This window comes from Leucoraja erinacea, chromosome 4 (assembly GCF_028641065.1).
Source record: "Leucoraja erinacea ecotype New England chromosome 4, Leri_hhj_1, whole genome shotgun sequence".
In the NCBI taxonomy this organism is placed as follows: domain Eukaryota; kingdom Metazoa; phylum Chordata; class Chondrichthyes; order Rajiformes; family Rajidae; genus Leucoraja; species Leucoraja erinaceus.
Window position 1 is genome coordinate 82,610,914 of NC_073380.1, and position 25,821 is coordinate 82,636,734.

Genomic DNA, 25,821 nt, shown 5'->3' on the forward strand with positions numbered 1-25,821 from the left:
AAGACTCACGATACACTGTGTATCGTGAGTCTACCGTGGGAACTTTTTAACTCAGCGGGCAGACAGCAGCATATTGTCAATTATTAACCCTCCCGCGCAATATACCCTTACCTTCTCTTTTATGAATGGGGATTTAGTTCCCCTTTCTTCGAGGACCGACCGGAGGTTCCGCTGTCACTTCTGCGGGCCACCCTCCGTGAACGTTTTCAAGGACCTTTTTTCTAGGACTGAAAAAATGTCGCTATTCGGAGGTTTTCGTTATTTGGATCTTCGAATAAAAGGTTGTGCACCTGTAGTTTGAAGATTTGAACATATGAACATTGAACATATCGTGAACATATGAAATGAAATTACCTTCCATATGCACTTTTTAATTGAAGCACTTAGGAAGCACTTTAAAACTATTGCTATGTGTTGAATGTTGATGTGTGATTGTGCAGTGTGTCTGTGAAATGCGTGTGCTGGTTGATTGTGCAGTATGCGTGCTGCTTATGTTTGTTGATTGTGTCCCTTTTAAAAAAAGCTACTGTAATGCGCCTTTTTAAATTGCCCCTCGGGGACGAATAAAGTGCTTTGAGATTGAGATTGAGATTGAAGATTTGAGAGTGACTGTCAAAATTCATTAATTCAGTGAAACTATTGCAATGATTTAATAGTTGTCTACTGTAATCTGTAATTGGGACTGTAATTGGGACTGAAGGCTGATAAATCCCCAGGGCCTGATGGTCTGCATCCCAGGGTACTTAAGGAAGTGGCTCTGGAAATCGTGGATGCATTGGTGATAATTTTATAGACTCGGGATCAGTTCCTGTGGATTGGAGGGTAGCTAATGTTATCCCACTTTTTCAGAAAGGCGGGAGAGAGAAAACAGGGAATTATAGACCAGTTATCCTGACATCGGTGGTGGGGAAGATGCTGTAGTCAATTATAAAAGATGAGATAGCCCAACATTTGGATAACAGTAACAGGATCGGTCCGAGTCAGCATGGATTTATGAAGGGGAAATCATGCTTGACTAATCTACTGGGATTTTTTGAAGATGTAACTAGGGAAATGGACAAGGGAGAGCCAGTGGATGTAGTGTACCTGGACTTTTAGAAAGCATTTGATAAGGTCTCACAAAGGAGATTAGTGGGCAAAATTAGGGCACATTGGGGGTAGAGTGCTGACAGGAAACAAAGAGTAGGGATTAACGGGTCCCTTTCAGAATGGCAGGCAGTGACTAGTGGGGTACCGCAAGGCTCGGTGCTGGGACTGCAGCTATTTACAATATACATCAATGATTTGGATGAAGGGATTAAAAGGAACATTAGCAAATTTGCAGATGACACAAATCTGGGTGGCAGTGTGAACTGTGAGGAGGATGCTATGAGAATGCAGGGTGACTTGGACAGGTTGGGGAAGTGGGCAGATGCATGGCAGATGAAGTTTAATGCGGATAAATGTCAGGTTATCCACTTTGGTAGCAAAAACAGGAAGGCAGATTACTATCTAAATGGCGTCAAGTTGGGAAAAGGGGAAGTACAACGGGATCTGGGGGTCCTTGTTCATCAGTTTATGAAAGTAAGCATGCAGGTACAGCAGGCAGTGAAGAAAACGAATGGCATGTTGGCCTTTATAACAAGAGTAGTCGAATATAGGAGCAAAGAGGTCCTTCTGCAGTTGTACAGAGCCCTAGTGAGACCACACCTAGAGTATTGTGTGCAGTTTTGGTCCCCTAATTTGAGGAAGGACATTCTTGCTATTGAGGGAGTGCAGCGTAGGTTTACAAGATTAATTCCTGGGATTGCGGGACTCTCATATGCTGAGAGAATGGAGCAGCTGGGCTTGTACACTCTGGAGTTTAGAAGGATGAGAGGGAATCATTGAAACATATAAGATTGTTAAGGGTTTGGACACGTTAGAGGCAGGAAACATGTTCCCGATGTTGGGGGAGTCCAGAACCAGGGGCCACAGTTTAAGAATAAGGAATAAGCCATTGAGAACAGACGAGGAAACACATTTTCTCACAGAGAGTGGTGAGTCTGTGGAATTCTCTGCCTCAGAGGGCGGTGTAGGCTGGTTCTCTGGATGCTTTCAAGAGAGAGCTAGATAGAGCTCTTAATAATAGCGGAGTCAGGATATGGGGAGAAGGCAGGAACGGGGTACCGATTGGGGATGATCAGCCATGATCACATTGAATGGCGGTGCTGGCTCGAAGGGCCACATGGCCTACTTCTGCACCTATTGTCTATTGTCTAATCTATTTCTCGGTGCTGCTAAATAATTGTAATTCAGAAAACAACAGGGATGCTCTTTGTAGGGAAGCTCTGGTAACTATGCTTGTTTAACATTCTCTTTAATAATTCTTGTTGGAGAACTAGGAAATTTTGAAATTAACGGTATGAAAAATTCTGCAAAGATTTGCAAGATATGAACACATTATATATATTTACAATAGGTCAGATTAAATTGAAATTAAAAGTAATGAATTAAACTAGTGCAGCTGAGATAACATTCAAGAGTTATGCACTTGATTTTATTTGGGCCAAATCATATAACTTTAAAGATAGACACAAAATGCTGGAGTAACTTAGCGGAATAGACAGCATCTCTGGAGAGAAGGAATGGGTGATGTTCTTCAGACTCTGAAGTCTGAAATGTCCCAAAATGTCAGCTATTCCTACTCTCCAGAGATACTGCCTGTCCTGCTGAGTTACTCCAGCATTTTGTGTCTACCTTCAGTGTAAGCCAACATCTGCAGTTCCTTCCTACGTATCTATATACTTTTAAAACTCTGTGGGTGTGTGGGTATACGGCATTTTTTGCATTTGATTCGTTACTCCACACAAACCAGACGCAAAAGCGCCGGCATTTTTACCATTTCGCTAGCGATTTTACTTTTACATTCGCACATCCACACCTTGGTCAATTATTTCCCCAGATTTTGAGTAAAATTGATCACAAAACTCAAACAAAACTAAATTTTTAAGATCAGAACGGCTCTTACAGCTGCTGACATCACAATGCCCACATGCCGACCAATCCAAGCCGCTTCTCTCTCTTCATTTGGCAGCCCGGCACCCCTCCCCTCCACTCCCCCCCCGCTCGCTCCAGGTACGCTCGTGCCACGTCTCCCACATCTGCACTCCTACGCCCGCCCGCTCCAACCCCCCGCGAGCCTCGCGACCAAACGTGCTCCTTTGAGGAGGACGGCTGCGCGGGGCCAGTCCCAATTCGAACCGCGGAGGGTATGGTCCCGACATCATACTCACCAATCAGCTGGGCAGGAGGCGGGCCGACTGAATTTGGACGTCGCACTGCGTCGGGCGGTGATGTCATCACGCAACGGCACGCCGGGCGGTGACGTCATCGCGCGACGCCACGCGCTAGGCGTACGCCGTCAAGAAATTGCGTACGACGTCAAGACACTGCGTACAACGTCGAGACGCTGCGTACGCCCTCAATGTGCCTGTGGGCCGACAGGCCGTTGGTGCTCAAGATTTTCGGACAGTGCAAGATTTTTGGAGCCCAGCGAGGCCGTTCCCCCCTTCCTGTCCCCCCCCTTAATATCCCCCCCTCCCTGTCCCCCCTTCCCCCCCCCTTCCTTCCCCCCCCTTCCCGTCCCCCCCATTCCCCCCCCCCCTTCCTGTCCCCCCCTTCCTGCCCCCCCCCCCCTGCCCCCCCCCCTTCCTGCCCCCCCCTTCCTGTCCCCCCCTTCCTGTCCCCCCCCTCCTGCCCCCCCCTTCCTGTCCCCCCCCTTCCTGTCCCCCCCCCCCTTCCTGTCTCCCCCCCTTCCTGTCTCCCCCCTTCCTGTCCCCCCCCCCCTTCCTGTCCCCCCCCTTCCTGTCCCCCCCCCTGTCCCCCCCCCTGGTCCCCCCCCTTCCTGTCCTGTTCCCCCCCTTCCTGTCCTTCCCCCCCCCTTCCTGTCCCCCCCTTCCTGTCCCCCCCCCCCTTCCTGTCCCCCCCCCCCCATCCTGTCCCCCCCCCCTCCCCGCCTGGTCCCCCCTTCCTGTCCTCCCCCCCCTTCCTGTCCTCCCCCCCCCTTCCTGTCCCCCCCCCTTCCTGTCCCCCCCCCCTTCCTTCCCCCCCCCCCTGTCCTGTCCCCCCCCCTTCCTTCCTGTCCCCCCCCCCCTTTCCTGTCTCCCCCCCCCCCCCCCCCCCCCCCCCCTGTCCCCCTCCCCCCCCCCTTCCTGTCCCCCCCCCCTTCCTGCCCCCCCCCCTTCCTTCCCCCCCTTCTGTCCCCCCCCCTTCCTGTCCCCCCCCCCCCCTTCCTGTCTCCCCCCCCCCCCCTCCTGTCTCCCCCCCCTTCCTGTCTCCCCCCCCCTTCCTGTCTCCCCCCCCCCTTCCTGTCTCCCCCCCCTTCCTGTCCTGTCTCCCCCCCTTCCTGTCTCCCCCCCCCCTTCCTGTCTCCCCCCCTTCCTGTCTCCCCCCCTTCCTGTCTCCCCCCCCCCCCCCCTTCCTGTCTCCCCCCCCCTTCCTGTCTCCCCCCCCCCCTTCCTGTCTCTCCCCCCCCTTTCCTGTCTCCCCCCCTTCCTGTCCCCCCCCCCCTTCCTGTCCCCTCCCCCCCCCCCCTCCTGTTCCCCCCCCCCTGTCTCCCCCCTTCCCCCCCCCCTCCTGTCCCCCCCCCTTCCTGTCCCCCCCCTTCCCTGTCCCCCCCCTTCCTGTCTCCCCCCCCCTTCCTGTCTCCTCCCCCTTCCTGTCTCCCCCCCCTTCCTGTCCCTCCCCCCCCTTCCTGTCTCCCCCTGCCTCCTTCCTGTCTCCCTCCCCTGTCCCCCTCCCCTTCCTGTCTCCCCCCCTTCCTGTCTCCCCCCCCCCTGTCCCCCCCCCCCTTCCTGTCCCCCCCCCCCCCCCCTTCCTGTCCCCTCCCCCCCTTCCTGTCCCCTCCCCCCCTTCCCCTGTCCCCCCCTTCCTGCCCCCCCCCCTTCCTGTCCCCCCCTTCCTGTCTCCCCCCCCTTCCTGTCTCCCCCCCCCCTTCCTGTCCTGTCTCCCCCCCCCCTTCCTGTCTCCCCCCCCCTGTTCCTGTCTCCCCCCCCTTCCTGTCTCCCCCCCTTCCTGTCTCCCCCCCCCTTCCTGTCTCCCCCCCTTCCTGTCTCCCCCCCTTCCTGTCTCCCCCCCCCCCCCTTCCTGTCTCCCCCCCCTTCCCGTCTCCCCCCCCCTTTTCCCCCCCCCTTCCTGCCCCCCCTTCCTGTCCCCCCCCTCCCTGTCCCCCACCCTTCCTGTCGCCGCCCTCCCTGTCCCCACCTCCTTGTCCCCCCCCCCCCCACTCCCCTCCCTCCCTCTCCCCCTCCCTCTCTCTCCCTAACCCCTCTCCCCCTCCCTGGGCATGGGGGGGTGGTTAATGTGTGTGACGCCGCCGCTACCCCCTCAACCGCACGTTGGGGGGAAAAGACCCAGCACTTGGTCTGGTACAACTTTAAAATTCAGTACCTACCCCTGAGTATCTTCAGTACAGGTATTTGGAGAAATCCTCTAAGCTAATGTATGTAATCTGTGTATGCACAGGAGCTTTTACATGTAGCACTGCACAGTAGACTGGAGCCTTAATACTATGAAATAATACATTCAAGATTAAAAACATTTATAGGAAAGCATTGCAGGAGGTTTGGGAGATTGATTGTGCTTTGCCTTGTTTAGTTATGGTAAAAAATGGGATTTTAATTCCACAGAACCAGTATATTATTGGCAGCAGACGAATGATGACCTGACTATAAATATTCAGCTTCCAGAAAACACAACAAAACAGAACATAGAGTTCCAGTTGTCACCAGATCACTTGCAAGTTGGAGTAAAAGACCAAGTTGGTTTCATAGAGGGCCAGTTGTTCTCCTCAGTTGACCATAGCGAGAGCACTTGGACAATTGCAGAAAATAGGTAAGTACTTTCCCTGCTCTCATTCTTAATAATTGTAGTGTGACAGTAGGGAAATGGTAACACTTTTTTGGGGGGAAGACCAGTCTGACAATCTGAAATTTGTTGAAGTCCCAAAACTTTTGAAATATCTTGTTGTGGTTATTCCAACTATGCTTTGATATTGGCAATGTCACAGTGTTCAACAACAGATCACCAACGTGCAGTTACATATAGGATGTACCAACTAAACCCCTGCCATGTTAGAGTTAACACAGGTTTAATTGCATTCATTTCATGATGGAGAAACAGCTCTGAGAAAGAATGGATTCGGATAATGTGTCCTTATGAATTAATTTACTTAATTAATATAGTTAATATGTATTGTTTTAATAGTTAATTATTAAAAAAAATAATTACAAATTGTTAAACATTTAATTTAATTAGTTTTAATTGTTTTTCAGTGCTTGTGAATATTAGTGTTATTCAGTCATTTAGTCTAATTTTAGCCAAAAAGTGCAGGTGTGTGGGTTAGATAACTGCCAAAGCATTTCTGAGGTGGATAGGACAGAAACAGTGGAGTGGACAATGTGTGCAGGAAAAAAAAGTTTGAAGAAGGGTCTCGACCGAAACGTCACCCATTTCTTCTCTCCAGTGATGCTGTCTGTCCCGCTGAGTTACTCCAGCATTTTGCGTCTACTAATTCTGAGGTGGGCTTGATTCTTTTGCCATTGATCTGCTGGCTATAGGGATCAAATAACCACACCAAGTAAGATGGGTAACAGATAGATGACGTGCGTCTGAGTTATTTAAGAAGCAGCTACGCCCTACTCTGCTCTACCCAGCCAGACTGCGATTACGACTTCCTGATGGTAACAGCCGATTATTTAACAATCCGCAAGACGCTTCCAGCTTTCTTATTAAAATCCTGCTGGAATCTCTTGAACTTACAATTTATTGAGTAGTTTAGTAGTATCCCGAAATCGCTGGGACTGGGGGTGGACATTGATTAATGTGTGTTCCCCTGTGTGTTCCCCCCCCCCCCCCCCGAAGACGCGACGGAGAGCTGACTGAATTACAATCGGAGATTTATTGCTCCTAATTTGACAATACAACGCTTTGTAAATGACTAAGAATTTAACCGAATGAGCTATTTTTTAATTACTTTTTAGAATATTAGTATGATGGTATCAAATCATAACTTTTAAGTTCTCTAAGATGCTGTTAATTTCTTTTTTTTCTTTCCTTCTGTTTTTTTTTTTGTTTGTTTTGGGGATGTTAATGTGATGATATTATACATTAACTGTAAGATCTTCTTTGTTAGCTCTTCCACTCAAAATGTCTTCCGAAGGGTTTCTCTTCCTGTCCTTGGACAAACAATGTGAATGTTGAATAAGTTAGGTCTTTATTCTCTGGCGCGCAGAAGGTTAAGGGGGGACTTGATAGAGGTCTTTAAAATGATGAGAGGGATAGACAGAGTTGATGTGGACAAGCTTTTCCCTTTGAGAATAGGGAAGATTCAAACAAGAGGACATGATTTCAGAATTAAGGGACAGAAGTTTAGGGGTAATATGAGGGGGAACTTCTTTACTCAGAGAGTGGTAGCGGTGTGGAATGAGCTTCCAGTGGAAGTGGTGGAGGCAGGTTCATTGGTATCATTTAAAAATAAATTGGATAGGCATATGGATGAGAAGGGAATGGAGGGTTATGGTATGAGTGCAGGCAGGTGGGACTAAGGGAAAAAAAGTTGTTCGGCACGGACTTGTAGGGCCAAGATGGCCTGTTTCCGTGCTGTAATTGTTATATGGTTATATGGTAATGTGAAGCAGTTCTTGTTTTTCACAGCTTGCATGTACTTTTATCCATAATATTAATTTGTTTTGGCTATTGAGTGGTAAATATACTTTTGGAGCTGCCACGAGAAAGAGATGGGGCTTGGGGAGGGGTTAGATAGCGTACTGACTGCCTACTTGTCAGTTTCGAGCTTTGCGTGGGTGGGGGGACTTTTGCTTTTAGTTTAGTTTTTTCTATCTGGGCTGTATTAGAACTACGAAAATGTCTGAAATGTCGTAACTTCCGGCTCTGCCTTAGATTTTTCTCCTTCCAGTATCATGAACTACTATGGCCTACGAAATTAACCTGTTATATTCCACATAATTTTTACAAACAATATGGATAAAGTCCATATGTTGTGTATTGTCGATCATGACTAGATTGGTGAGTAGGTAGGACACAATGTGAAAAGCTGCCCAGGGGGGAGGGGAGAAGTGGGGGAGAAGGAGTGGAGACACTTTTAAGAAGCCAGACAACTTTTAATAAGCCAGAGATACACAGCTATGAAGTTTAGCGGGCATTTAACTTTACTGGTTGGTTTTCCTTGGTTCTGAAAACTAGTGCGTACGTTTTTTTCCCCCCAATGAGCCAATTAAAATGCCCGGTCAGCAAAGGAGATTAACTAAAACTACCTGAGGCTACCTCGACTCCCTACAACGACATGGCGACCCCACTACCATTGCACTACGACTTCAAAAGTATCGATTTTCTCCATGGCAACCAATTTTTCAACATGTTGAAAAATTTTGCGCGACCATACTGAGGCCGCGAATAGTTACCGCCATGCGGGAACTCCTCTCGACCATGAAGGAGACTAACCAGAGACCACCTACGAACATGTGGCGAGCTTGTGGCGAGCGCAGAGTCTCCTGACCTCGAAATAAGGTTGCCAAAAGTGGGACAGGTCCTTTAGTATGAACCAACAGAAGAATGGTACACTGGCTGGAGTCATACATTGCACTGGGGAAGATAGTTGTAAGGTCAATCAACCCAGCTACTGTATTTTATTGCACTCCCGAAAATAGAAAATGGTAGAAATACTCAGTCAGGCAATGTCAATGGAGAAAAAGAGTGTCAATGTTTCCAGTCATTAATCTTTCCCAATAAATTGTTTCTCTTTCACAAATTCTACCTGACCTGATGGATATCCAGCAGTTTCAGTTTTTATTCCAGATTTTCAGCATTTGTAGTTTTTTAAAATTCTTTAGAGATTTCTTTAGAGAATCCTCGGACATCTTTGACTGCTTATTCAAGACCTTTCATCTCTTATGAGGGCAGAAGTCCGAATGTGAGGTGTTGATTGCACAGTGTTCAATTCCAATTGCAATTGGCGTAACCAGGAGAGAGCTGGAGACATCGGATGTGGGAGCCAGGGCCGGTGGGAGATGAACCAGGGTAATGCGTCCAGCGCCTTCATGGTCGGCAGCAGGAGGCACCCTCAGGACACAAAGATGACTGGAAGAGGAGATGGACTTCGGTTCGCGGGAACTTCTCCAGTACATCGAGCACACAGGATGACCGTTCATAGGGCTAGTATAGACATTGTGGGCCGAATGGATTCGTGGGCTGGCAGCTTAGTCGGGGCTAGTGGGCTGGCACCTCAGTCACTCAGGGCTGGTGGGCTGGCAGCTCAGTCACTCGGGGCTGGTGGGCTGGCAGTTCACTCATGGCTATTCCTTGAAATTCCATTTCAAGCAGAGTGCAGGTCACCAAATTCAGTTTCATAGCATTTCAGGCAGAATGCAGGCCACCAAATTCAGTTTCATAGTACTTCAGGCAGAGTGCAGGCCACCAAATTCAGTTTCATAGCATTTCAGGCAGAGTGCAGGTCACCAAATTCGGTTTCATAGCATTTCAGGCAGAGTGCAGGCAACCAAATTCAATTTCATAGCATTTCAAGCAGAGTGCAGTCCACCAAATTGCCAAACAACTCATTACATTGTCATTAAGGGCTAACAAATCATTTATTGCAAGTACATTGCAGACTCAGAGTTCAGTCGATTTACAGTTTAGAATCACAGTTGTGGTCTCTCCCTCACGATCTTCCAGAGTGACTGACTCACGACCAGGCATCCGGGGTTTTATAGTCCAGCCCCCCCGCCAGAAGGGGATTTATCTTCATCGTGGTGATTGACAGGCAAGAGGACCAATCAGCTGATCGCAAGATTTTTTAAACACTCATAACTTTTTTTCATTGATCGGAAAAATCCTCAGGGCTGCCACAGCGGACTGTCAGTAAGATGGCCAAAAATTATAGCGATACATGTTTTTTTCTAAAATCAATATACAGCGCAGACAGGAAGTGGTCAAGATGAGACTTTTAGTTATAGATTCAGAGAGAGTTTCACAAGTAATGATCTCAGCTCAAAGCCTTGATCCTTTTGTTGTTAGGTTTGAATGAAGCATCCAGTCTACTCTATACTTGGTACAAGATTCTGAGTCTGCTACTTTCAGCTATTCAAGGTGATGTGTATGTATACACTCTGACCCCCTTGCCATTGGCCCTCCTCTCAATATGTCAAATCCATGTGATAACGTATTCAATAGCCATCCAATGTAAAATATATCATGTTCAGCTAATTTCCACTCCTCAACATGAAGTCAGAATGGCAGGACCAACTTAGATAGGTTCCAATAGTGGCACAACAGAGCATTGGTGCATTATCAGGGCCTAATAAAATCAGATCTATGGATATTGGTGTTCTGAATGAGGTGCAATCGAAAAAAGATGGTCAGCTCAAAAACTGCGGTGAAGGGTACATGAGTCAAGGGGTTTTTCATGGCGTGAGCGTTGCTGTGAAGAATGTTAATTGAGTGTCTCACTTACTCCCCTGTCGAGTAAAGCCCCTGTCCCACTTACGTGTTCTTGGCATGCTAATTATGCGACCTCGTGGTCGCGTTGAGCCTCGACTGTCCCGTCAACTTCAGTCGACCGCGCAGCCGTCTGGAGCGCGTGACGTCATTTGAAGATGGACGCAAGATGCCGGAGTAAACCGGCAGCATCTCCCGAGAGAAGGAATGGGTTATGTTTCGTGTCGAGACTCTTCAGTCTGAAAGAAGGGTCTTGACACGAAACGTCACCCATTGCTTCTCTCCAGAGATGCTGCCGGTCCCGCTGAGTTACTCCAGCATTTTATGTCTATCTTCAATTTTCTTGGCCCTGCTCTGGGAGCAGAGTGGGGGCGGATCCGGACCTCAACGGCCATGAGCCCCAGGCCGAGTTCGGCGATCGTTTGCCTGTTTCTGCTGCTGTTGAAGGTGACACGTTGTGTCACACCAGGGTCTTGGGCCTCTCCCACTTTGGCCATCTGTTCCGCGACAGGCCGTTGGCGTGCGAAGATTTCATTTGTTACAAAAACTTCGGAGCCCCACGCGATGTTGCGCACAACTACATACCCCTCCGCGCTTCTCAGTGGGGCTGGCCCTGCGCAGCCATACGATGCCCGTGTGCCTCACGTGACCACGAGGTTGCGTAATTTGCATGCCAAGGACACGTAAGTGGGACAGGCCCTCAAGTGAATGCCTTGTGCATTTTTAGCTCATTAACACGGGACTTGAATGCAATTGTCATTATTTTAATTCTCAATTTTGTCAGCAGCTCAAGGAGGCTTCAACACTGATCTTAGAAAAATCTCTGCCAAGATCCTAAAAGGAAACCCATTCATCCTTCTGGGTAACTTCTGTGTCAAGCCCAGAAAAGACAAAATCAAAAAGGTTGGGGATGAAAAATCTCCCTTGATAAAATGTCTGGAGCATGGTCTTGTCACAGTGGGCCAGGCAGCATCTGTGGTGGGAAATGGACAATGACATTTCGGGTTGGAATTAAAGAAGAGTGTGCTGAGTTCCTCCAGCATTCTGTTTTATTGTTCATGTTAAGCTGATTTCTAAATACAACCTAGCTAAACTTAATAACTGAACAATCCTTAAAATTCAATCATGCATCAAATTTAAAATGTAGTTATTTGGAGAATTAGTACTCTCTAGAGATGGGCTCTATTCCACTGGGTTCCTTTCTACTTAATGCAGATACCACACAGGTGCAGGTAGTTGATGTGAAGGATTTAATAATATTTACAAGCTTTTTTCCCCTCAGAGCTGCATTCTTGATCTTCAAGAAAAGATCCAAAGACATTTTCCATCTCCTGATGCTGCCTGTCCCCACCACATTTAAAATAGTATTGCCACTTTTAAAAGCAAGACCACAAATATTAAAAGTGAATGGATAATCTGATTAGTGGCATTGATTGATGTATAAGTATTTGACCAGGATACTGGGAGAACCCTACAACCCTCCGTATAATAAACTCATGGGATAATTCCTGATTATGTTATGTTTAAGTTGGTGTACGTTGTGTTACTGGATCAAAATTCTGTTAGTTTGGATTTTGCATCGATGGAAATACTATTTTGAGATCTTAGAGCTCAATTCTCATTCTGAAATACTCATGACCGATTAGCTTCTTGGCGGCCTGATAAGACCTATTAACTGCCTGTTACTCCAAGACTGAGAAAGTAAGAATCAGAGTAATTCATGGAATGAAATTAATTACTGATTTTGGCCAGAAGTAATTCTCTTGTATAATATTGATAGTTTTTCTCTACTGCGCTTACAATGTATAATAGATTGCAAGTCAGTGTTGCATCATAGTTGCACAGTAATTTCCTAATGTTAAATAATCTAAACTAAGCTCAAAGCAGTGATATAATTAATAAAAAATATGTCCCATAATGCAATGCTACACAGGTGAGTCAATTATCTAATAGCTCACTATCGTAATAATCTTGAGTCTATATGTAATGCTATCATATCCACTGGCTTCAAAAACAACTCCTCCGAGGCTAAAATTTGCATTCAATTTCTGTCTCACTGCCAGAGGAGATGGACTCCCATGCCTGAACAAGGAAAAACTTGCATAGGAAATTTTGCTTTTATAGGTTGTGACAAGGAAATCTATGCCACATGATGGGTTATCTAAGCCATATATTTCATAGAGCGGTAAACAAAATAATTTTACAAAGATTAATTTGGTATTTCAATTTCATGTGGCAAGTCAAATTTCACTGCACCATTTGGTGTATGTGATAATAAATGCCCTTTGTACCTTTGTATTTAACTTTGTTTTTAAACTGTACAATTGAACGTTCTCTCTACAGTGGAGAGGAAATTCACAGGTGGAGGTTGAGGGTTGGGAATGGTGCCAGGGTGGAATTGCGATGTGCTCTAATATTTGGAATAAATGAAAAATGTGGAAATGATGAAACCCCTGTTCCAATAACTAATCTTTTACGGAACATACTTGTAAAATTCTCATTAGGTTATCGCCTGTTTCGTTTGTGCATTGGCTATTTATAAATGTATTTGGAATCTTTGCACTTCTAAATGATAACAGTTCTTGCTTATGTGATTTCTTGGCAGATGATTGCAAGTAGTACACATTGAAGGAGGTTCTAAATCATTATACTGATGCTTAGCTAACAGATTTTTAATTGCTAATTAAGTGAGTGGATGTTAATACAAGATAGAATTGCCAGGCAGAGATGATTTACCAAGGTGCAGCAGGCGCATGCAATACTCTGCACCATTTAATGGTTGCCAGGTATTTGTCCATTCTACCATTTCCTTCACTTTTGCACATTTCCTGGCATGAATCACACATTTGTTGATGTTCTGAAGAGAGTCATGAAAATTATCTCTTCTCCTTAAGATTCCTGCTTTTCCGCCTAAACAGAAGTGTTGAATGAACATAATCATCATTGTGTGGGAGGCAAAGCCTGCAATCTGTACATGTGTGCACTTCCCCAGTCTTTGTGATTTTGTTTTAATCGGGGTTGGTCAAATCAATACAAACAGTAGCATGCAAGTATCATCCTTCCTTGAATTTTGATGCAGAGTCATTTTAAATTCTGACTCTAGTATAAAATGATTTGATTTTTGTTTTAACTGCCCCTGAGAATAAAATATTGTTTGACAAGATCTATCAGATTTGTCATTGTGCCGCTTCACTCCTCCTTATCCTCAGATCATCCTCAGCATCATGTAAGGGATGATAATAATCTCTTCCATTATTCTTATGTCTTAAGCAGAGGATTTTCTGCTCTCTGTGATTAACTTTTCAAGATACACTACTTTTGCATATTCTAATGCTTGAATTCTGAATCTATTAATACCACAAAATATAATTACATTTTAGCACACACATATCCAACCTGTCACAATGCATTTCCTCTGTGCCAGACTTCACATATCACACTATTTTATGACACTGCACCCATTTTCTCATTCCATAAATCATAACTCAAAAGGTTTGCAAATAACCGATCAAAAATCAACAATGTGTTAGGCATTTCTTACAGAGGAATTGACACTTACATATATGGACATTTGCACCAAAACATCTTCCTCCATTGTATTTTCTAAAATTCCTAGGTAAAATTATTTTCTTCTGATGTACAGGCTGGTACTCCCCTTGGTTAACAGGATTTATATGCACCATTGTGTGGGAAGGAACTGCAGATGCTGGTTTACACTGAAGATAGACACAAAATGCTGGAGTAACTCAGTGAGTCAGGCAGCATCTCTGGAGAAAAGGAAAAGGTGACGTTTCGGGTCGAGATCCTCTGATTTGTTCTGTACCTTTTCATACCCTAGTTTCCCAATCCTCTGACTCTCAGTCTGAAGAAGGGTCTCAACTGGAAATGTCACCTAATCATTTTCTCCAGAGATGCTGCCAAACCCGCTGAGTTACTCCAGCATTTTATGTCTATCTTCTATGCACCATTGCCTTTCTAAATAGAGGATGTCTTAAAGTTTTAGATTAGTATTTTTTTCACAGGGTGTTGACCATTACTTTTCTTTGGTATTAATAAAAACAAACATTGGTTGCATTGGGATGACTGTTTGTGGAACCAGTTGATTGGCTTTTGAAATAGCTTCACCATTAGTAGCTGGGATTCAATGATGTAGATATATCTTAGTTTCGACAGTTTTTAAGCTTCACCTTATCTCCACAGAACAAGTTTAGAAAAAGTGCAATTATTTCTAGGCAATAGCATTGTTTGTGGCTCTAACAATGCTTTGAAAATATTCACTACAAGTTAAATAGAAGTTTGGTTCATCTGAAATATTGCTACCTATATTTTATCTTGCACCATGTCCAGGCACTCATCACCTGTTACGTTTGCTGACCTACATTGCTTTCCAGCCAGCCGTGGCTCAATTTCAATCAAACAAACTGCTGGGGAAAAAACAGCTGATCAAGCACCCTCTGTGGAAGCAAGGGGATGGTTGACATTTTGTGTTGAGATCTGCAACAGGATTGGGAGTGTAAAGGGGAGATAACCGGAATATAGAATGTGAAGAGAGGGGTGAAACCGATGTGCTGAGGTAGAGTGCAGAGTTTTGGTGAGAATATAATTCAAGAGCAGTTGAAACAAAAAAAATAGAGGGCCCACATAACTCCTATCGATGATAGAAGAACTTTTTCAAAGTGCGCTTGCCAAGATGGGAGTTCACAGTCAAACGGAGACATGAGACTGCGGATGCTGGAATCTGGAGCAAAAAACAAATTGCTCGAAGAATTCAGCAGGTGAATTGGCATCTGAGGGAAGCAGAGTATGGCCGACATTTTGGTGGAAAGTCTGGACTTAAAATTCCAATTAAAAAGAGGAAGTGAACCATGATTCTCCCTCTGTCATTTTGACTGCCTTCTGCTCTTTGACAACGTTCTCACCAAGACAGGGTACCATAGCTCATGATCTACCAGCCTCTGTTTCATCCCTTGCTCTCACCTTTATATAATGGCATCTTCCCTCCACATACTTCAGTTCTGATGCAGGGTCTCCACCCATAATGTTGACTATATTTCTGCCTACAAGAATGCTGTTAGGCCTGCTGAGTCCTTCCAACAGTTTTGGTCTCTTCTGCCTTGATTTTAAATGTTTTATGATGGTTTGCTGTTTTCCCCATATCCTTAATCCTCTCTACCTCTGGAATGTTTTCCAGCTGTATGATGCTCCAAGACCACTGAATTACTCTAATTTTGGACTTTAGTGATTTTAATTATCTTACTCTTTGCAACCATGCTTTCAGTTGGTTGAGCGCTAAACTCAGGTATTTTGCAAAGCCTATCTCTAGGACCAAGCAATCAATTTTCAATTGTAATACTTTAGCTTAGTGTTGCATTGTTGTTTGGGTCAGATTGGTAAGGGCACAAAAGGATTTTTCACCATGTTATAGATATTGCATCAATTTGTTGAAGTTGCTTCAAATTAATTCAGTTGCGTTCTTGTTGCCTTATACAGCCTGAAATGTTTGTGTGGTTTATTGTCTAAGCATTATCCAGAATGCTCTTTCTACGTTTTGAGTTAACTGGTATTCTTTACATCCTCAGCGTCTGAACAATTTTCAAGAAAGAGTTTGGGGACAAATTATCAGTGATTATTATTACAAAATAACTTCTGAGAATTGCAACTCCTTTAGAAAATTATGGGAATATGTCTTAACTCTGAAATTCACCTGTTAGTGAGTTCACAATTCTATGCAAAGGAAGGATATCTTTGAAGCTTTCAAAAAAATTGAAACTTCAAAATCAATCAACTCTTAATCTGACAACGCATAAATCTATTGATGATTTAATTCATAAGAAAGGCAATAATAGATTGCCAGGTGGTGCATTGGGAAGAGGATGAAAAGCAATCAATCAGCATTCAACAGCAGTATCATATTTTATACTGAAGTGCCTTAGAAACATTTTTGCAACAATATTGTTCAACTTAAAAAAACTAGGGCAGGATAAAAATTGTACATTTGCCAAAAGTATGGTCCACATTGGATTAAACTAAATTTGTTTTCATTAATCTGCATTTTAAGAATGACAAGAATCCCCTGTTTACAATGTAAAGATGTTTGTAAATAAATTTCAGATTCTTGAATCAAATAAAGGAATATTGCATGCAACAACTGTAAACCATGTACTTAATATTGTTATAGACAATAGGCAATAGACAATAGGTGCAGGAAGAGGCCATTCGGCCCTTCAATCCAGCACCGCCATTCAATGTGATCATGGCTGATCATCCCCAATCAGAACCCCGTCCTGCCTTCTCCCCATATCCCCTGACTCCGCTATTTTTAAGAACCCTATCTAGCTCTCTTGAAAGCATCCAGAGAACCTGTCGCCACCGCCCTCTGAGGCAGAGAATTCCACACTCACAACTCTCTGTGAGAAAAGGTGTTTCCACGTCTCCGTTCTAAATGGCTTACTCCTTATTCTTAAACTGTGGCCCCTGGTCTGGTCTCCCCCAACATCGGGAGCATGTTTCCTGCCTCTAGCATGTCCAAACCCTTAACAATCTTATATGTTTCAATGATATCGCCTCTCATCCTTCTAAACTCCAGAGTGTACAAGCCCAGCTGCTCCATTCTCTCAGCATATGACAGTCCCGCCATCCCGGGAATTAACCTTGTAAACCTACGCTGCACTCTCTCAATAGCAAGAATGGCTTTCCTCAAATTAGGGGACCAAAACTGCACACAATACTCCAGGGCCCTGTACAACTGCAGAAGGACCCCATTGCTCATATATTCGATTCCTCTTGTTATAAAGGCCAACATGCCATTCGTTTTTTTCACTGCCTGTTGTACCGGCATGCTTACTTTCATAGACTGATGAACAAGGACCCCCAAATCCCATTGTACTTCCCCTTTTCCCAACTTGAAGCCATTTAGATAGTAATCTGCCTTCCTGTTTTTGCTACCAAAGTGGATAACCTGACATTTATCCGCATTAAACTTCATCTGCCATGCATCTGCCCACTTCCCCAACCTGTCCAAGTCACCCTGCATTCTCATAGTATCCTTCTCACAGTTCACACTGCCACCCAGCTTTGTGTCATCTGCAAATTCGCTAATGTTACTTTGAATCCCTTCATCCAAATCATTTATGTATATTGTAAATAGCTGCGGTCCCAGCACCGAGCCTTGAGGTACCCCACTAATCACTGCCTGCCATTCTGAAAGGGACCCGTTAATCCCTACTCTTTGTTTCCTGTCTGCCAACCAATTCTCTATCCATGTCAGCAGTCTACCCGCAATACCATGTGCCCTAATTTTGCCCACTAATCTCCTATGTGGGACCTTATCAAATGCTTTCTGAAAGTCCAGGTTAAAGTCCTGGTTGTTGAAGACTGCAACAACCAGGTTCAGGAATAGCTACTTTCCCACAGCCATCAGGCTATTAAACCTGGCTCGGACAAAACTCTGATTATTAATAACCCATTATCTGTTATTTGCACTTTATCAGTTTATTTATTCATGTGTGTATATATTTATATTATGGTATATGGACACACTGATCTGTTTTGTAGTAAATGCCTACTATGTTCTGTGTGCTGAAGCAAAGCAAGAATTTCATTGTCTTATCAGGGACACATGACAATAAACTCATTTGAACACTTGAGGTACACTACATTCACTGTCTCTCCCTTGTCCATTTTCCTAGTTACATCTGCAAAAAATTCCAGAAGATTAGTCAAGCATGATTTCCCCTTCGTAGATCCATGCTGACTCAGTCCGATCCTGTTACTGATATCCAAATGTGTGGCTATTTCATCTTTTATAATTGACACCAGCATCTTCCCCACCACCGATGTCAGGCTAACTGGTCTATAATTCCCTGTTTTCTCTCTCCCGCCTTTCTTAAAAAGTGGGATAACATTAGCTACCCTCCAATCCACAGGAACTGATCCTGAGTCTATAGAACATTGGAAAATTATCACCAATGCATCCATGATTTCTAGAGCCACTTCCTTAAGTACCCTGGAATTCAGACCATCAGGCCCTGGGGATTTATCAGCCTTCAGTCCCATCATCTATTCAACACCATTTCCTGCCTAATGTGGATCTCCTTCAGTTTCTCCATCACCACAGATCCTCTAGCAGGAAGATTGTTTGTGTCCTCCTTAGTTAAGACGGATCCAAAGTACCTGTTCAAATCATCTGCCATTTCCATGTTCCCCATAATAAATTCACCTTTTTTGGTCTACAAGGGTCTAACGTTGGACTTAAGTCGTGAAGGGTCCAACATTGGTCTTAAGTCTTCAAGGGTTCAACTTTGGTCTTAAGTTGAGATGGGTATCATTGTTGTCTTTTTGAGTATCAACAGCAAAAAAATGGTATTAATTTAAGATTTTTAAGGCACTGTAGAGCAGCATTATTAACCTCCCCCACCATCCCGAGACATCCCACAAACAAGTAGCCTGTTTAGCTCTTAACAACTATAAAAGCGTTTCTGTTGTAGCTGCAGAAGACCTTACATTAACAGCATTCCCCGTATCCACTATCAACTTTGGTCTGCGTGTAAAGGATGTAGGTTCAAGGAGAACACAAAGTCTTAGTCTGCCAGTCCAGTGCACTTGGTGCTGGTCCTCCAAACTAGATGGTAAACCAAACCCCATCTCCCCTCTTGGGTTGATAACTGGTAATTGAGGGGAATGTGAATGGTGCACATGCCCTGATATCCTACTGATGTATAAATGACGTGGTTATTAGTTGTGAGATTAAAACATAGAAACATAGAAAATAGGTGCAGGGGTAGGCCATTCGGCCCTTCCAGCCTGCACCGCTATTCAATATGATCATGGCTGATAATCCAACTCGGTATCCTGTACCTGCCTTCTCTCCATACCCCCTGATCCCATTAGCCACAAGGGCCACATCTAACTCCCTCTTAAATATAGCCAATGAACTGGCCTCAACTACATTCTGTGGCAGAGAATTCCACAGATTCACCACTCTCTGTGTAAAAAATGATTTTCTCATCTCGGTCCTAAAAGACTTCCCCCTAATCCTGAAACTGTGACCCCTTGTTCTGGACTTCCCCAACATCCGGAATAATCTTCCTGCATCTAGCCTGTCCAACCCCTTAAGAATTTTGTAAGTTTCTATAAGATCCCCCCTCAATCTTATAAATTCTAGCGAGTACAAGCCGAGTCTATCAAGTCTTTCTTCATATGAAAGTCCTGCCATCCCAGGAATCAGTCTGGTGAACCTTTTCTGTACTCCTTCTGTGGCAAGAATGTCGTTCCTCAGATTAGGAGATCAAACTTGTACGCAATACTCCAGGTGGGGTCTCACCAAGACCCTGTGCATCTGCAGTAGAACCTCCCTGCTCTTATACTCAAACCCTTTTGCTAGGAATGCTAACATACCATTCGCTTTCTTCACTGCCTGCTGCACCTGCATGCCTACTTTCAATGACTGGTGTACCATGACACCCAGGTCTCGTTGCATCTCCCCTTTTCCTAATCGGCTACCATTCAGATAATAGTCTACATTCCTGTTTTTGGATAACCTCACATTTATCCACATTATACTGCATCTGCCATGCATTTGCCCACTCACCCATCCTATCCAAGTCACCTTGCAGCCTCCTAGCACCCTCCTCACAGCTAACACCGCCCCCCAGCTTCGTCTCATCCGCAAAGTTGGAGATGTTTGATTCAATTCCCTCATCCAGATCATTAATATATATTATAAATAGCTCGGGTCCCAGCACTGAGCCTTGCGGTACCCCACTAGTCACTGCCTGCCATTCTGAAAAGGACCCGTTTACTCCTACTCTTTGCTTCCTGTCTGCCAGCCAGTTCTCTATCACATCTATACTGAACCCCCAATACCGTGTGCTTTAAGTTTGCCTACTAATCTCTTAATTGTCGAAAGCCTTCTGAAAGTCCAGATATAACACATCCACTGGTTCTCCCTTATCCACTTTACTAGTTACATCCTCGATAAATTCTATAAGATTCGTCAGACATGATTTACATTTCATAAATCCATGCTGACTTTGTCCAATGAATTCACAACTTTCCAAATGTGCTGCTATCCCATCTTTAATAACTGACTCTAGCATTTTCCCACTACCGATGTTAGACTAACTGGTCTGTAATTCCCGTTTTCTCTCTCCCCCCCCTTTTTAAAAAGTGGGGCTACATTAGCTACCCTCCAATCCTCAGGAACTACTCCAGAATCTAAAGAGTTTTGAAAAATTATCACTAATGCTTCCACTATTTCTGGGGCTACTTCCTTAAGTATTCTAGGATGCAACTTATCTGGCCCTGGGCCTTTAATCCATTCAATTTACCTAACACTAATTCCCAGCTGACCTGGATTTCACTCAGTTCCTCCATCTCATTTGACCCCCGGTCCCCTGCTATTTCCGGCAGATTATTTATGTCTTCCTTAGTGAAGACAGAACCAAAGTAGTTATTCAATTGGCCTGCCATGTCCTTGTCCCCCATGATCAATTCGCCTGTTTCTGACTGCAAGGGACCTACATTTGTTTTAACTATTTTTTTTCTCTTCACATATCTATAAAAACTTTTTCAGTCAGTTTTTATGTTCCCTGCCAGTTTTCTTTCATAATCTATTTTCCCTTTCCTAATTAATCCCTTTGTCCTCCTCTGCTGGATTCTGAAATTCTCCCAGTCCTCTGGTAGGCTGCTTTTTCTGGCTAATTTGTATGCTTCATCTTTTGTTTTGATACTTTCCCTGATTTCCCTTGTTATCCACGGATGCAGTACCTTCCCTGATTTATTCTTTGGCCAAACTGGGATGAACAATTGTTGTAGTTCATCCATGCAGTCTTTAAATGCCTTCCATTGCATATCCACCGTCTATCCTTTAAGAATCAATTGCCAGTCTATCTTGGCCAATTCACGTCTCATACCCTCAAAGTTACCTTTTTTAAGTTCAGGACCATTGTTTCTGAATTAACTATGTCACTCTCCATCCTAATAAAGAACTCAACCATATTATGGTCACTCTTGCCCAAGGGGCTACGCATAACAAGACTGCTAACTAACCCTTCCTTATTACTCAATACCCAGTCTAGAATAGCCTGCTCTCTCGTTGGTTCCTATACATGTTGGTTTAGAAAACTATCCCGCATACATTCCAAGAAATACTCTTCCTCAGCACCCCTGCCAATTTGATTCACCCAATCTATATGTAGATTGAAGTCACCCATTATAACTGTTTTACCTTTGTTGCACGCATTTCTAATTTCCTGTTTGATGCCATCCCCAACTTCACTACTACAGTTTGGTGGCCTGTACACAACTCCCACTAGCGTTTTCTGCTCCTTAGTGTTTCACAGCTCTACCCATATCGATTACCACTATGTTACTTAATAGCTAAGCCAACTTTCCATCTATACTTTGTTTTATAAACCATTTTTTATCTTCACGGAATATTGTTCATTGCAATTAATTTGGACGGCAAATTACAAGCATTTTTGATCATTTTGAAGACCTTGAAATAATTTTAGCTCCAGGAAGAAGACTCTGTTAGGTGATGAGTTTAAGTACTACTTCATTTGCTCCAGCATTATTCTGGGCTTTCCGAGCTGAACTACAGAGGACAGTGATCCATTGCCCGAGACCCAAACCTCGGGCATTGGTATAGTCTTGGTCTGCAGCACATAATCCTGTTAATGTTCCACCTTGTGCATCCTAACAAATTGAAGGGTGTTTAGTGGTGATGCAAAAGATGTGGATAAATGCTGCCTTGGGGATGGTGAAATTAAGCTGCAAAATATGTTTAAAAGCTGCCGTCATTTGAGCATATGAAACAAGTGCTTAATGCTGCCAAAAATAATGTGAACCCTCATAAAGAAAATGGCTTGCTACTGCAGTGTAATGACTGGGTTTGGCAACATGTATTTATGTAATTGCAGATATGTACATCAACATATGCTCATTTTAACTACTGATAACAAAAACAGCAAATGCAAGGGTGAATGCAGCATCTGGTCACTTAAAATAAATGTTTTAATGGGGCTGAAATTTAAAATTTCAGGGGTCTGAGGAGCATGTTGCCATCCCCAACTAAGGAAATCAAGGGCAAAAAGAGGGCAGCAGATGTCTGTGGCCGATAATATTAGATAGAATCCAAAGTGATTTTATGTACATGAATGGAAAGAGAGAACTAGAGAAAGAATTGGGCCACTCCGAAACCAAAGGGATCATCTATGTGGGGAATTACAGGAGATGGGAAGATCCTCAATGAATATTTCTTCTCTTTTTTTATCATGCAGAAAAATGATTAGTTTATTATTATCACATGTACCGAGGTACAGTGAAACGTTTTTGTTTGCTTGCTATCTAGTGAAAAAAAGATTACATGTCATTACAATCAAGATGTCCAGAGTGTACAGATAAATGGTACACCAAGATAGAGTTTGATTAAAGGTAGTTCAAAGGTCTCCAGTGAGTAGATGGAAGGTCAGGACCACACTCTAGCTGATGAAAGGATCGTTCAGTAATCTGATAACAGCTGGAAAGAAACTGATGCTGAATCTAGAGGTGTACGTTTTCAAACTTCAATATCTCTTGCCTGATGGGAGAGGGGGAAGAGGGAGTGACCTGGGTGAGACTGATCCTTGATTTTGCTGGTGGCCTTGCCGAGGCAGTGTGAAGTGCAGATGGAATTAATGGAAGGGAGGTTGGTTTGCGTGATGGTCTGGGCTACATCCGCAACTCCCTGCAACTTCTTGCTGTCTTGGGTGGAGCTGTTCGCAAACCGGGCTGTGATGCAGCCTGATAAAATATTTTCTGTGGCGTATCTGTAGAAGTTGATGACGGTTGTTTGGGACATACCAAACTTCCTAAGCCTTCGAAGGAAGTAGAGGCGTTGGTGTGGTCATAGCTTCAATGTGGCTAGTCCAGGACAAATTGCTAGTGATATTTATTCCTAGGAACTTGAAGCTTTTGACCATCTCTACTTTGGCACCATCGATGTTTGCATTTTGGCTTTGCTTCCTGAAGTCAATCACAATCTCCTTTGTGTTTGCTGAAATTGATGGAGTGGTTGTTGTCTTACCATCAAGTTTTCAAGGTTCTCAATCTTCTTTCTGTACTCCGTCTCGTCAATGTTTGATATCCGCCTACTACGGTGGTTGTATTAGAGTTTAGTATAGAATATAATATATGACTAACTCACAATCCCTGGAACCCTATTGAGTGACCTTTCACCATTTAGTTCAAACTTTTATTGTCCCTAAATTGAATTTTTCATTTTGCTTGTATATAATTGTTTGGATTTTTCTGCCTAACCACTGTTCATGATTTACTGTGAGGATGATACTTCACTATTTTGCTGCCATTTAGATATATAACATACATTGTATATTCTCCAATTAATTTTATTCTCATTTGCTTATCTTGTTCTGATTAATGACTTCATTCTGACCTGCCACTTTGATTTAAATTATTATTCATTTGCAATGTTTATGTAATTCCTCCAGCCTGGAAGTTTTTTTGTTAAAGAAGAATAAAGGAGTGATGTGGCCAGAACTTGTCCCTGGTGACAGAAGAGGTGAATTCACCATGAACTCCAATCAAACGTCTGAAATAAATGAGCGTCTGCTCCACTTAACCTCTGAAGAACTGGTAAATAAATTGTTTGAGAACTTTCTTGCAACTTTTCCTGTGAATGTTAAAATACAGTGCCCTCCATAATATTTGGGACAAAGGCCCGTCATTTATTTATTTGCCTCTGTAGTCCACAATTTGAGATTTGTAATAGAAAAAAAAAAATCACATGTGGTTAAAGTGCACATTGTCAGATTTTAATAAAGACCGTTTATGCATTTTGGTTTCACCATGTAGAAATTACAGCAGTGTTTATACATAGTCCCCCCCCATTCCAGGGCATCATAATGCTTTGGACACAGCAATGGAAGATATGGTAAATGAAAGTAGTCATGTTTAGTATGCTACTTGTCCTTTGCATGCAATGACTGCTTGAAGTCTGTGATTCATCAACATCACCAGTTGCTGGGTGTCTTCTGTGGTGATGCTCTGTCAGGCATGTATTTCAGCCATCTTTAGCTTATGCTTATTTTTGTGGGCTAGTCCCCTTCAGTTTTCTCTTCAGCATATAAAAGACATGCTCAATTGGGTTCAGATCAGATGATTGACCTGGCCACTCAAGAATTGACCATTTTTTAGCTTAGCAGTATGTTTGGGATCATTGTCTTGCTGTAAAATGAACCACCGGCCAATGAGTTTTGAGACATTTGTTTGAACTTAATCAGATAGGATATGTCAATACGCTTCAGAATTAATTATGCTACTACCATCAGCAGTTGTATCATCAATGAAGATAAAGGGTCTGTCCCAATTGGGCGTCGTTTAGGCGACATCATTTACGTGTCGCGACGCATGTGATGTGCGCATTTTTGGATTTTGGAATTCACGAAATCTTCGCGCGCCACCTGCGTGACACGCAAAATGACGCCCAAGTGAACCAGTTCCTTCAGCAGCCATACATGCCCAGGCCATAACACCCCCACCACCGTGTTTCACAGATGAGGTGGTATGCTTTAGATCTTGAGCAGTTCCATCTCTCCTCCATACTTTGCTCTTGCCATCACTCTGATATAAGTTAATCTTCATCTCATCTGTCCACGTGACCTTTTTCAAGAACTGTAGTTGCTCTTTTAAGTACTTCTTAGCAAACTGTAACCTGGCCATCCTCTTTTTGCAACTAATCAGTGGTTTGCATCTTGCAGCCTCTGTATTTCTGTTCATGAAGTCTTCTGTGGACAGTGGTTATTGACAAATCCACGCCTTACTCCTGAAATGTGTTTCTGATCTGTCAGACAGGTGTTTGGGGATTTTTCTTTATTATAGAGAGAATTCTCCAGTCATCAGCTGTGGAGGTCTTCCTTGGCCTGCTGGTCCCTTTGCGATTAGTAAGCTCACCAGTGCTATCTTTCTTCTTAATGATGTTCCAAGCAGTTGATTTTAGTAAGCCTCAGGTTTGGCTGATGTCTCTAACAGTTTTATTCTTGTTTTTCATTATCATAATGGCATCTTTGACTTTCATTGGCCCAACTTTGGTCCTCATGTTGATAAACAGTGATAAAAGTTTCCAATGGTGATGGAAAGATTGGAGGTGGTGAGAGCTCTCTTATACCTGCATTAAGGAGGCAATTAAACACACCTGAACAATTACAAACACCTGTGAAGCCATGTGTCCCAAACATTATGGTGCCCTGAAATTGGGGGACCATGTATAAACACAGCTGTAATTTCTACATGGTGAAACCAAAATGTATAAAAATGGCCTTTAATAAAATCTGCACTTTAACCACCTGT

The 25,821-nt window shown here is 43.8% G+C and overlaps 1 protein-coding gene across 1 annotated transcript in view; it reads left to right on the forward strand.

The window, feature by feature from the left end:
- nudcd1 (NudC domain containing 1) overlaps window positions 1-25,821 on the forward strand; it is a 168,012-nt gene that overhangs the window by 114,104 nt on the left and 28,087 nt on the right. Inside the window, exons 7-8 of the mRNA XM_055634672.1 lie at window positions 5,649-5,853; window positions 23,964-24,108. Of these exons, the coding sequence (XP_055490647.1) occupies window positions 5,649-5,853; window positions 23,964-24,108 (350 nt within the window). The remainder of the gene's footprint in view (window positions 1-5,648; window positions 5,854-23,963; window positions 24,109-25,821) is intronic.